The 13,866-nt window shown below is 36.3% G+C and overlaps 3 protein-coding genes across 18 annotated transcripts in view; 1 reads left to right on the top strand and 2 right to left on the bottom strand.

The window, feature by feature from the left end:
* The window catches only part of LOC113496677 (ankyrin repeat and KH domain-containing protein mask), a 32,682-nt gene extending 31,096 nt beyond the window's left edge, over positions 1-1,586 (bottom strand). For 7 of the 16 annotated variants that reach the window (XM_026875975.1, XM_026875973.1, XM_026875968.1 and 4 more), the window contains exons 1-2: positions 1,185-1,585; positions 418-459 (exon numbers count right to left, since the gene is read on the bottom strand). In XM_026875975.1, coding sequence (XP_026731776.1) covers positions 418-459; positions 1,185-1,373 — 231 coding nt within the window. In that variant the 5' untranslated portion in view covers positions 1,374-1,585. Of the gene's footprint in view, positions 1-417; positions 460-1,184 lie in introns of all 16 variants that reach the window. The other 9 variants (XM_026875977.1, XM_026875972.1, XM_026875981.1 and 6 more) reach the window with 3 other exon arrangements.
* Positions 1,587-1,803: 217 nt separating this feature from the next.
* On the top strand, positions 1,804-10,807 carry LOC113496679 (putative thiamine transporter SLC35F3). Its single transcript, XM_026875982.1, has 9 exons — positions 1,804-2,888; positions 3,360-3,530; positions 3,822-3,987; positions 4,496-4,674; positions 4,855-4,983; positions 5,290-5,479; positions 5,717-5,806; positions 5,884-6,013; positions 6,195-10,807. Exons 1-9 carry the CDS (start codon positions 2,565-2,567, stop codon positions 6,310-6,312), a joined length of 1,497 nt encoding a protein of 498 aa, XP_026731783.1. The 5' UTR covers positions 1,804-2,564; the 3' UTR covers positions 6,313-10,807.
* A 91-nt stretch (positions 10,808-10,898) lies between these two features.
* On the bottom strand, positions 10,899-13,836 carry LOC113496680 (polycomb protein EED). The gene is made up of 7 exons (XM_026875983.1): positions 13,670-13,836; positions 13,347-13,486; positions 12,525-12,696; positions 11,746-12,285; positions 11,509-11,661; positions 11,309-11,425; positions 10,899-11,162 (listed from the first exon to the last, which is right to left on the bottom strand). Exons 1-7 carry the CDS (start codon positions 13,691-13,693, stop codon positions 11,070-11,072), a joined length of 1,239 nt encoding a protein of 412 aa, XP_026731784.1. The 5' UTR covers positions 13,694-13,836; the 3' UTR covers positions 10,899-11,069.
* Positions 13,837-13,866: the final 30 nt, after the last annotated feature.

Raw genomic sequence — 13,866 nt, forward strand, 5'->3', positions numbered from 1 at the left:
GATTTACAATATTTCATGTTTTAATGCTTAATCATGTATCAAAGGTTAATTGTGAAGCTGTTAGGTACTATAATACACAATGTTTCACAACACCAAAAAGCATTTGAGGTTAGTTGATATGTTTTAGATAAATCATTCAACTTTAGTGTATTTTATCACAATGCAGTAACACTGAGTGAAATGTTCAGGTTATAGATTAGTAATGTTAACATATAATGGAAATATTCATATTCAGACATAATAGTAGATATGTTAGAATCACAAGGACCATTCAACATAAAGAAAACATAAATATATTATGTGGTAATTGTCCATAGCACACACATTATGCAGGTTAACGGTAAGAGTCACTCAAACTGCAACAGCAATTGTTGTTGGTGAAGCTCTGGGCACTCAGTAATGTTGTCTTCGACTTACCAACAGGTCTGGCCTGCTAAGGCACAAACAAGCCAGCAAGATCTATAACACCAACGAGAAACATGTGAGATGTACTGACAATGTGGTGCATAAGGACGAGTTTACAGCTAATCATTACTGTCAATGGTCCTTGCAATTCACCAATAACCGCAGTTTTTGCGCGAATATCAATAAACGTTTTGCACGACTTGGTCAATTGTGACGACACAAAACATTCCATGATTGACGATATTTATGACAAATCTAATAGAAAATTATATAATTCGCACAATCGTAGTAAAATAACGCCATGAAAATCCATTATTCAGAGATTTACATCGACTGAATGCATGTGATCCGAGAAACATGGCCACCGCACATCAATCCTTACCCAAAACACAAATAGACAATGAAAACTATCTTACGGCGGATTAGCCCTTAAACATCGTAGAATTACAAAGAATCAATTGAATACTGTCTAGGAGCGGCTGGCATAAATAATTTCATGCATTACTCAGTAGTACGTATGTACTTATGACTTTCTGACGTTTTACGGAATATTTGGCAAGCGACGTACTCTATTCAGAATGTAAAATAGATTAGTCCGTTTCAGCGTGCTACGCACGATTTCAAGCAAATATTGCTGCTAGAAGACTAGTTTCGGTAATAGAAGAAACTGTACGGTTAGAGCAGACATGTACAAGATGTCCCTTGCAGTATTTAGAGCGGTACAGATAATCACATTCCCTCACTGCCACCGCCTCTGCCGAAAACAAAACACGTTTTACCTCGGACACAGAGTCATCCTCGCTTTCCGAAGAGTCCGTCATGTATTTGGCAGGCGCTCCTGAATACGTTTCGGTTTCAGATTTGGCCGGACTCGAAGCCGAACTTTGAGGAGTGGACGATTTTACCACATCAAGTTGCACATTCACCTTATCGATATTTCGGTTTTCAGACTGTCCAACATTCTGCATCTTTGTCCTAATCCAATATAACTTAATTAGTCTTTTAGTATCAACACTTTTACTAAGAAATTAACACGATCTTATATTAGCAAACAAAATTTATTTCGTCATTTAGCCAGGTTGATACCCGCCATGTCTACTACTATGGCGAGGTTCCCGGATGCTTCAAGTAGGCTAACCAATTATCTCCCTCTGGCGAAGAAATTTTGAACTTTTCATGATGCCATCTACCACCAAAAATGCGAAATTCTGTTTATAGACAAGAATTTTCATTTTTTTTAGCACAGCGTAAGATTATAAACTGCCAGTAAAAATGTTTAAAAACCTTTTACTTTCATTTCTACAGCAAAGAAAAAAGTTAAAGTGACATTGTCTTTGAGGAAGATTATGAATTGATATTTATTTATGGAATTTAATCCGAATTAAACTGTTTTAACAATTTTGCAAGCAACCTTAATTTTTCATAGACAATCTATTATTTCAATGATAAAAAGGTACTCAGCAAGGGACGCTTAACCTTAATACAGTTTAATTGGCAATCAATACGGTATTCAATCTAAATAACATTAATAGCGATTTAAATTGTCTTCATCAAAATTAATTTACCCAAGACTTTTTAATAACAGGACTATGTCCGTGTTCAAACATCGATTAAAAAGACGATTTTATTTTTGCTATAGTAACTTTTTTTCCACCAATCATTGACCAGCTCGCAACGAGTTGCTTTCCTATTCGGCCAATTAAAATGTGATTGACACTTTGAAGTTTAGTAAATGTTACCACATCGATTATCATCATACTTTATTTACCTCGTGCCTTTCGGTTCTTTGCCTCAGCCTTAGTAATAATTAATTTTTCAATGATAGCAACTTTTAATGTTGCCAATTGAATGAAATTGAACACAAATCCATAAAATAAAAATTATACTGGTAAAATGTATGAAAATATTGTAAGAAAGATTAATCTCATCAAAGAATTTACTACACCTTTCCTTTGTCGGCCAAAATATTTAGAATAGAAGTTTGTTAATGAGTGCGCATAAAACAGTTGTGTTTTATTTAAACACTTGATACTGGATAGGGAAAAGTAGGAAAATGTTTTCCATAATAATTTAGGAATATCAGTGAATTTACAATGAGTGTAGTTTGAAATGGTTGTGGCTGATTTATATGATGTGTATCTATAAATAAACTAGGCAGGATGGCGAGGGATGGGGACTTGCCGACTATTTTCAATCCTAAACGAGTTCGCGCACCATCTGTGATAATAACAAGTGAAGAGGTGGTAGAGAGTGAACGTGGTGGTGGTGACGGGGACAGGGATCGTCCGAATGGTCCTCCGACGCCGCTAAGCCCCCGGGCTCCCCTCACGCCGCAGGTCTCCGTGTGTTCTGCTCCTCCCCTGACGACGCAACCGTCGCTGCAGCAGGCGTACAGCGAGTCAGCCACTAGCAGCCAAGATGAAGAGCGACAGCTGCGCGATAAGAAATGCCCTCGATCTTGTTGCTCAAAATTTGCTAAAAAGGTATTTTTTATACATTTTTAATTTAACTATGACACCATCAGCTGTAGACCCGTTAAAAAAAATCCATTTACAGCAATATTGGCATGCAAAGCTCAGTTAATTATTATAGATAGTAAAACCAGCTTATCATTAAAACATTAGTTTGACGTGATAATTTATATGATTTATAATGAATTTTAAAATATTGAACAAAAAATACAATATTATAATTTATTAATACTAATCATCAATGGCATTTTATATTACCTTTCTCAATCATTATGTAAGACACATGTATTATTAATGGAAATAACATTTTTTTTTACAAATAAAAAGCCATTCAAAATGTGCAACAAATGAAATGTAAATATTTTTATCATTAATTTAAGGATAATAAAATAAGAAGCAAAAATATTTTTAAGTTTAATTTTTTAGAGGCATGTAATTAATTTCTTACCTATAAAAGTGCAGCATTAAATAATTTTGTTTCAGATATACTATGGCATTTGTGTGATGCTGACGCTAACAGCAAGCTGGGTAACCAGTACTCATTGCATCAAGCATATGTACCTCGAGGAGTATCCGCCACACACCCATGGATTAGTTTACAGCACAGAGTCATCTCCCTTGGTCAACAACTTCACATCAAGGCACCATTCTCATGTAAGTAATCCAAGTAAGGTTTAATAAATTAGTATTCAATTTCTTCTTACTCATGACTCGAAAGAAAATTAGTTTTAGGTCTAAAGAAACTAAAGAAATTATTATGAAGTGAAAAATTTAATTGCAAGTTAAAAAATACTGCAAACTTTATGGCAAAAGCTGAAGTAGGTTGTAAATAAGATATTTTGTGTTCTCTAAACTATGATAAATTATAAACACGAACTGATTTTTTTTAGGCCATACTTAATGATCCAAAAGATCTTGGTTTTTCATTAGAAACATTTGTTACAGCATCTGTACAATGCCCCATTCTTCACAGCATGGTTCTGTACAAACTGGTTGATATTCTTCTACCCTCTTTACTTGATAGTGATGCTCATTCACAACAAGTGCAAGTCAGCCAATGACATAGTGTTTGATGCCTTCAGTGATTTTAAGGAAAAGGGGTTTACTTTTGGTAAGTATTTTCTTATATAAAGATCAAGTAATTAAATCAGCATAGTACATTTTATGTCTGGACACAGTCATCTCCCATGTTGCGCCAAAACACGACATTTGGTTGCGACCTAAGAGACGACAATCTACGTCGTCTGCTTATACCTTAGGAGGCTTCATACATCCTACTGCTTCTTACCACCAAAAATATAATTATATTTTTAAATACCTATTCGCCATTAGCCTCGCCTCTAATATCGTGCGTGTCGGTTATCTCGCGACAAAAATAACCTTTATCCAAATTTACACTAAATAATATTTAAATTTTTCGTGTAGTTCAACCTTGAAGCGACATGCAGACAGAGTTAGTTTTGCCCATAATTATAATATTAGTATAAAATAACATTAAAACACTGTAAAGAAGAAATTCTTTAATGGGTACTCATTTATGTGTCCCCTTTTATACTTAATCAAATTAGGTCATCTCAAAATCATTATTACCTTCACATTGTTGCTTTGTTTTCTTGCAGCGCGATTTATAAGCCGATGTGGACTCTTCTGTTTACTATGGGTAGTAACAATCTACATGTACACCTATGCCCTGAAGATCTTGCTCTCCACGGATGTACTCGCGCTGTTCGCTACTAACGTTTCATGTATCTATCTGTTATCCTGGGTTATTCTGCATGAACAGTTTGTGGGTGTACGGGTAAGTACGAGAAGACTTTCAGATTTAGTATTATGTTTTATGTGCGAAATCGCGGCATCCAGACTCCAAAGTTCTCAAATTTAACACAAGAAATTGGCTACTTCATGCTTAGTATCTTAAGTCAGTTGATTTCCACCACAACAGCAACCAATGTTTATGTGTTTACGACAATATTTATAGATAGTGGCAGCCATACTATGCGACACGGGTATAGCTCTCCTAGCCTACATGGACGGCATCACTGGCAGTTCCACCCTCGGGGGAGTGGTGCTCGCTGCGTGCGCCGCCGCTGGTTTTGCTATATTTAAGGTAAGAAAATAACGTAAATGCTCCCTATATCAAAAATATTCTGAAGTCTCCCGTAGTCTTAATGCCAGCTTTTAACTTACCCAGCTTTACAAAAGCCTCTTATCATATTTACGCTTGATGAGCGTCGTCTCTCATACCTGCAGAATTTATTACAACCGTTATTCGATTTTTTACGAAAACTCTTTACGACACACATTGAAAATAAATTATTTACACTACGGCCTCCTGACCCCAGTAATCAAATATTTACGGCCGATCTCACTTCACGTCGGAACCGACCATTAAATACTAATGCGTTTTGTTCAGGTATTATTCAGGAAAGTTATGGGTGAGGTGAACTCTGGTCAGCGAGCGCTGTTCTTCTCGATTCTCGGGATAGTGAACGCGTCACTGCTGTGGCCGCTGTGCTTGGCTCTTTACCTCACGGGATCGGAGATGCTGCCTTCACATCGTATGCCTTGGATATACCTCCTTGTTGCTAGTATAGCGCTGCTCAGTAAGTAATAATGACTTATTTAGTCGATGCGAGAAATGTCCTACAAGTTGTAATACATTTCTGGGTGATACGGCAATAGCAACAACATTGACTGACCATTGACGTCAATGTACCGCAACTTGTGTTTTTTCTTTCTTCTCTATAACGGCTTTAAAACATGTTACAAGTGGTAAAGTGGTCGTAATAAGCGATTACAGTGTCTGTTACCTATGTTTTAATGACGAATTTCCTTTGCAGTTTTCCACCTGGTATTTCAGTTCGGCAATATCATAACATACAATATCTTCGTCTCGCTTGCTCTTATCACTGCTGTACCAGTATCAGCAGGTAAGAAAGACTCTGCCTTATACTATTGTTTTACTTGAGGTTTAAAGCTTCATCTTATAAACATTTATATATTTTAGCATTGGATGTGGTTCTATATGGAGTACAGTTTGAAGGAATGAACTTGGCTGGATTAATACTGATCGGTGTTGGGTTCTTCTTAGTCATGTTCCCGGACAACTGGCCTGATTATATCATGAGGCTTTTGAGGTGAGTTGTGGTATTTGTACCTGTATTCCTCACTATCTTAAATACTTCAAAAAATCTATTCATCATGTCGGACTGCAATCCTCTACTTCCAGGTAGGACTTTTCGCTTTCCTTCCACATCTGTTTTGTGCATTTAGGTTAAATAACCGATTGTAGTGCCTAACGATGATATTGTCTACCAGATGGAGCCGCAGTCGGCAGCGCGGCAACAACGGCACGGGCCGCAACCGCGACGCGATGGACTACCGCACCGGCTACATACGCTCGCACCTGCGCTCGCCCTCCGGCCGCGTCAGGTGACCGCCCGAGCCCCAATAGCACCCGCTACACGTCGTGGTCACCTGCGACGGGCGACTCTACGACGCTATGCGGAAATCTGTCTGAACTATAGACGAAACTTAAATCGAAACATACACTTTGCTTCTAGAATAGGACGGCATATGACGGATCAGTACAACGAAATGGAAATCTGTCTAAGTTTTGAGAAAAGCACGTGTTTGAATGGATTGCGACGAAGCAGATATATTATGTTCAATCGCATACACATAATACGCTTGCATTTAGATTAGGAAAGCCTACATGCTGTTGTATTGTGTAACAGATTACTCTCGATAATATCCGGAAATTGTTTGTCGTGAAATAAGATTAAGTCCGCTCATAATCTAAAAGCACTTTGTAGTGCCAGTAACTACGGAAATTCGATTTTGAAATCAGTAAGTGATGCAAATAAAAACACATTTAAACAGAATAGCCCAGTAAACAGATATTCGAAATAACTGTTAAGTTTAAAATATTGTTCTGTTAAGTTTTAGCGGTTTCTTTAGCTCGTTGTATAGAATGATAATATTTATTTATATAGTAAGTAACTAGGCGTTCTCATAAGCGAAAGATTATCGATATTAATTAGCGCTTAGGCATTTAAACAGTACGAAAGTTTAAAAAATATATTCGGATATTTATCAAAGCCGTATCGAATTACGGTAATATTTACATTAAAATAAAAACACTAGCTTATTAGTAGCATTAAAACACAAACAAATAATTCGTACCTCGTGATACTGTCCAAATCTGTCCATTGTCAATAATCCAATAACCCAGAGTATATAAATTCTATTTATTATCCTGTGAGTAACTTGTACTAGCGGTTTCTAGAAAGATTTAGTTAAGACGGTACTTTGCACTCGTAAATTATCCTTACTAATGGTTCTTGCATACTTATCTCGGTGTTGTGATACCCACCCGTAGATTATAGAGTAGGTATTGGACGATTAAAGGTATGATAGACAAAAAATATAACATTAGTACTGCCACTGATTATATTATAAATTATAATAGTCATGACATCATGGCGTTCTTCGTATTCGCGGCAGAAATCACTAACATAGCTATTGGTCGATTGCATGCGCGTCATCACAGCTTCAACCAATCATAGGCGAAATACTATTCGTGAATGATCGTGTTGTCTCTCTCTATGAATACGAGTTTTACCGATGTAACTTTTAGTAGTCGAAAGAGTCGAAACTAAGGAATGAGGCGTCACATTTTACCAGTTTCATTTTTGATACGACAGTTTGGCAAGACAATAATAATATAGAAACTGACAATATCGATTGGTTCAGGTTAGGCGGCGTTCCTTTATCATGTAGTCACTATTCATACCTTTAAAAGTCCCTAGAAATTGGCTTCCGAGTGTAACATATTACTCGATCTCAAAGAATCTAGTCAAATATTATAGTCAGGGTAAATTATATAATTAGATGTAACGAAAATTTTATATTATGAAACGAGCATGTGGTAATAACACTGGATGCTATGCCGCTTCTATGAGGGTAATCGCAAGCTGTGTAGGTAGGAGGTTGGCAATCATTTAAGACAGAAATGGTATAAAATAAATATTGAATACTGATCAGATTAACCTCTATGTTGCTCATACATCGTCGCGGCGATCAGTATTATGACGTGGGTGGTTTTTGCATATCAGTTATCGTTATAAATGGCGTACGTCGCAGTTGGCGTCCCTAAACAAATAGTTCTAATCATTATTACATGCAGAATAAACGCCCAATCCTTAGGCGTTTGGTCATTCAATGGATTTTGCTAAAAACCATTTCTAAAAAGGTATTTCGGTTTTTAAACCTATGGATCATCGCGATCTTGGATGAGCAAATAACTTAAAACTTTTCATCTATGTAGTTTATGAAATCTTTCTAAATTATTCTTACATTGGAAGGAATTAATGAATTCATTCTACATCATAATCAAAGTACATGAATTAACCAAAACATTGATCTAACAAATTCAACCTTAAGTCATTTATCTTAAAACTTATATTTGTCTTTGATCGTGAAGAATTCCGATCTTATTGTATCAAGAAGAAGATCATTAGAAAAAACTTCCTATCCCTTTGTTGTCTATAAATTCTTACCTATTCGTCCTTAGCAAACACTAGTTTGTCACTAGTACGAGACGAACACATTTTTCCTATATGATCGTAAGTATTACAACCGCCCCAATGTAGTGTTAATTCATATATTGTAGCACTCTAATAATAATCATGAATGTAGCGTAGTTGTTAGTATCACGGTCCGTTTTCGGATGTTTTATAGTATGTGAGTTACGACGGTTTTATATGGATTCAAGTTTGTGATCTTTGGAAATGAACAGCTGATGTATTGTTATTGTTTATCGTGCATACACGTGAAAAAATATGGAGGGACTTACTGCTGCATTCAGAACTAATACTCAACATTCAGGTTGGGGACTACTCACATTTATAAAATTTTGCTTATGCTCATAGAAAACAAGTATTTTGTATGGACGTGTTCAAATGCGGAAGTCTTCACTGAACAAACGCGTTTACCTACAACACATATTTTTTTTTTCTATGGATACGAGCTGAGTAGAGCGAAATAAATGTAAGTAATCCCTTAAGTCGCGCATAAGTGTTGTGTTATGCTATGGGTCGTTTGTGAATACAGCTATTATGTACTAAACACTCACATTCCAAACTGTTTTCCTATATGCATTTGTTGAGTTGATCTCACTATCTCAATCTTGAAAGTACAAGGTAACAAAAAAATCTCATTTATTAATTTTACGTGTATTTGCGAATGACGTGGATTGTTGCGTTACGTCAAGGATATCGATAGTGTGATGTCGTTCACATGTTACACGGTGACGATTCTGCGATAGGCCGATTCGTCAAACTATTGCATATTGCATAAGACTAGCGCAGGCTTAAGTGATGACGAAAACAATAGACGCTCATATTATACCATGAAATTATTTCACGTTTATAGTGTAATGGATTTTAATAGGCTCGTCGCAATGATGCCTAAAATACGCAGGTGATATACGTCAATCGAATGAATGCCCGTAACATTGTTTACTAAGTGTAAATTGACGGTAGTACGAAATACCTAGTTACCTATTTTCTTGTGAAATAATTTCATGGGAGGCCTTACAATAGTGAATAGACAATGTCAGACTTGCATGCAGCTCACACAACCCGAACAGCTTCACAAAACGCCTGGATTTCAGACTGTGCAATCATGAATTTTAGGTAAGTAAGTAACATGTAAACGAGATCTGTTTTAGGTTCGTATAAAGTGATTGGAAAATATGATAAAAATCTTAATAAAATAATAACATTAATACATTAAAATTTAAAGTATTTAACTCACATGTTGACCATTGTTTTGATGGTTTGTTTATTGTTACGTGCCTTTACCAAGTTGTAGTGTGAACGCACCTCTGTTGAAACCCGCTGAACATGTGACGTCACTTTCATAGTAGTTATATTTATCGTCAAATATAGTATGATCTCATTATTTAATCTAAGTTATGATATTCTAGTAATAACTATCCCATGACTACCCCTTTGCTATATATTTTCATTTGTTGTTATATACCTTCGACGTAATTGATTGTTGTTTGTAATACAGCCCAATGAGGATCATTATGGACTTTAAAATTTGTTATACCATCGCAAAAAAGGAAGTTAATGTCTCTTGGATTTTTTTGTTGCGTAAGGTGGGTAGACAGAAATTACTTTTCGCCCATTGTTCGATGGAGATGAAAATAGAATTATTGCTCAAACTGGTGGTTAATCTGGTATTGTTTTTATACATTCACGTTTCTTAAGTCCTTAATGATCCCTGTCGGCCTGTACGTGTGTTACTATGATTGGCGCGTTTGCGGCTGTATGTTGTAACGTCTTAGCTCAATGTCTCTGTTGTGACTGATGTTTTGTACGATGCTTACTGTAGATACCTTATTATTTTTGTATAGTTCTTTTATTTTAGACGAATTGTAATTCCGTGATTTTGAAATTCGATTACATAAATCTTAAATCATGACACTAAAATTATAATATAAACACAAAACTTTTGTAAATTAAAGATCTCAAATATTGACGTTAAAATTTTGTACATTGGTTATTGTTTCGACAGTCTTTATTGCTCGTTTTAATTGTAAAATTTTAAAGACTGAATTAAATGGAAGTTGACTAAAATTCAATTATGCAGTCATGGATGTTAGTCTAGTCGATAGTTTAGGTATTACTTATGATAATAGGTATTTTATTCGGTACGTAGAGTACGTAGGGTCGTATGTATTTGTGTCTAGAGTTAGTGATACTGGTAACTTGTATTAGGACACGTGACGAGTAGCAGCAACCTTGTGTATGTCTTACATTACCTGTAGCGAACACGAGATAACACCTTGGCCCCTGTGATTCATTTTGTTAGTTAATGTAGCAGTAATTTGTTGGTCATGAAATAAATTTGTCATAAAATGTTGTTGTTATTTCTTCCTACACCTCATAAACTCTAGTTGTTACAACGCGAACTTCAGACTTGATTACACTTATGAGTAATACAAATTTGTATTGACTAATGGCAGTCTTATTTTATTGTGATAAATCACATTGCATATAAATCTTACAAATAATACAATCATTCAATTACCTCATACTAGTAGTACATTATCTCAATCGTGCGGGTTGTCATTACATTCATAGATTCAGTAAATCACAGAGTTTACGTTTTGTTCTGCTGTCAAATGCTGCTGTTGTTGACTCGGTCCCACCGCCAGATGGTGCCGTCGTCGCAGCAGGTCAAAAGAATCTTTCCGTTGCGAGATAACGTTACCTGAAGGAGGTAATATAGATGTAGGAACTTCTAACTGACTAGATGTAAGTACTTCAATGAGCATTGATCTGACAATTTTTATTATTATTTTAGCAACAATTTTCAGACCATATACGAAATATATGTTAGATAAGCGAGAGTGTTACCTGTCTGACAGCAGCTACGCATCTCGGATGAACCAGCTGCGAGACACGAGAGCCGCCGGCCACGTTACCGAGTTCCCACACCATCGTCTTGCCACACTGATTACCCAGTGCTATAACCTGAAATAGGATTTATCACGAATTAAAATAATATATTTGTGTTTATGAAAATTAATATTTGATGTTTAAAAAGACCATTTTACCCTTTGACTGTAGTCAACGGCGAAACGTATGAACCAAATCTCGCACTCCTTATAATCAAATCTGTGCACCATAGTCACGCAGTTATCACCAGGACGAAGTTCAGTGTCTTCCAGACGGCCTGGTTTCCAGCAGATAATCGCGTTTTCACATGACTGAAAAAAAAAAGAAATATTTGAACACATTGAAATAATAGTATACTCTTATACAGGTATTTAATTGTATTTTGAGAAGCTTACTTTGGATAAAATGAGATCTCCCATCCATCTGACGCAGTCCACATAGTTCCTATGGATATCTCTAGTGGAAAAGTCCGGAAAATGTTCCTTCAGCGAATTAAAAGGCCGAAGAGCCCTATGCGGGTTAAAGCTGTAGCTTTGCTTGATAGCTTCATGCATCGACGGTTTGTCTAACCGCCACAGTTTGAGAGAATGATCCATGCCGCAAGACATGATCCTCTCGCCTTTGAGATCGAAGTCGGCACTGAGGACTTCATCCCTGTGGCCTTCAACACCTCCAAATATTGCGATACAGACATCTGTCATGATATTCCACAGTCGAAGCGCGTGGTCTTTGCTTGCTGAGAGTAAGAGGTTTGGGTCTCGAGGATGGAACTTGACTTCGTTGATGGCGTGTCCGTGGCCGATGTAGTGCTTGATGCAGGTTTGTGTGGACGGCTGGAACACGCGCACGATGCCGCGAGAGCCGGCGACGGCGAGGAGAGGGAGGTTAGTCTCCTCCTCGTATGACCAGGCGCAAGTGTAGAATGTTTCGTCAACCTGTTTATGATACCCAATATCCACTTAGAAATGTAGTCTATTATATTACACCAATAGTTTATTTATTATTAGGATTCATTAATAGCTCAGCATTAGCTTTGAGTTTCAAGTCATGAAGATGTTTCATAGCCAAAAAACTATAAGAAATGGTAATAAATCAAGATATAAAGCAACAGAAAAGAAAATATGTAAATTAATTCATTGTGCAAATCGTCTCTGACATTTTAAAGTGTACTTACATCAGGATCAGCATAACACTGCAGGAACTTGAAGCCTCCGGAGTCAGGACACTCGTATATGGAGACTCTATTGCTGCCAACCACCGCAAACACTTGCGGCTCCCCTTCACCCAAGTGGTGGTTAAACTGGCAACCAAATAATGGCTGACCATGGTCTTCTTTGGCACTACAACTGTTAATAAGAAACTAAATAAGTAATTCCAAATGACAAATAGTCCTTGCAGTATAGTTTGACACCAAATAAGTTTTATGAAAACAATGTTGTCTAGCAGTTAGCGGCCCTGACTACTACCGGAGGTTGTGGGTTTGATGCCCTCACCAGACAAATGTTTTTGTAATGAGGATGATCATTTTGGTCTGTCTGGTTGTTATTTATCTATATTATGTATGTATCTAGAAAAATATAAGAATTTTAATCAGTTGTTTAGTGGTCATAATACAAACTTTGCTTTGTTTGAGACCAGGTGGCTTTGTTTGAAAGTTGTAGAATATTATATGTCTATATAATTATTACAGTGAAATGATAATTGCTACATCATTATCAAAATTATTATTGCTCAATTATTACTATGGTAAAATTAAAAATGCTAAGTATCATGCTATAGTATAAAAGTATGAAAAAATCATTCTAGTTTCCATAACCAGTTATTTTGAGTAACACTGAATCATTTAAATAAATACCCTAATTTAAGCTTAGGGAAATGAACGCTTAGGGAATGCATCATGGTCTTACAAAGGGCATTTTAAAATCTTAGAAAACTTCAAGTTACTTGACAACAGGTCACAATAATAATGAACACATGTAAATAGAAAACTACTTACTTAAATTTGTAAGGTGGTTTTACTTGTTTCGTAGTCTTCTTTTTACCTCTTCGACGTTTCTTCACACGTGAGTTTGTTGGAGTTTCACTCCGGGATGTATTGTCTGTATTTGAAGTGCTTTCGACGCTCGAAGTATCGTCCTGAGTGCATTTACACATATCAATGACTTACCTATTCAACGTCTCAACATGAGTCAATATACGAATATTCATTGGTATAGCACGAACGGATATTGTTACACAGCAAGAGAACAAAGCAAAGTTTTGACCAATTACAGGTCACATTGTTTAGTCAAAAAAGGTATTAAATAACTCAAAACTTACGGCTTCATTATCAGAAAAGTTCATTATATTGTTTGTCTCCAATAAGAGAATGGAATTATGACTAAATTTCACTATTTTTATTAAACAAACAGAATAAAATACAAATTATCCTACTGAGATCGGTTATCAGCTGACAACGGCGTCTTGAACGTCAAATGTCAAATTTTCGCGGGAGCCGGCAAAGTACACAGCCTTTA

The sequence above is a fragment of the Trichoplusia ni genome, chromosome 8 (assembly GCF_003590095.1).
Source record: "Trichoplusia ni isolate ovarian cell line Hi5 chromosome 8, tn1, whole genome shotgun sequence".
In the NCBI taxonomy this organism is placed as follows: domain Eukaryota; kingdom Metazoa; phylum Arthropoda; class Insecta; order Lepidoptera; family Noctuidae; genus Trichoplusia; species Trichoplusia ni.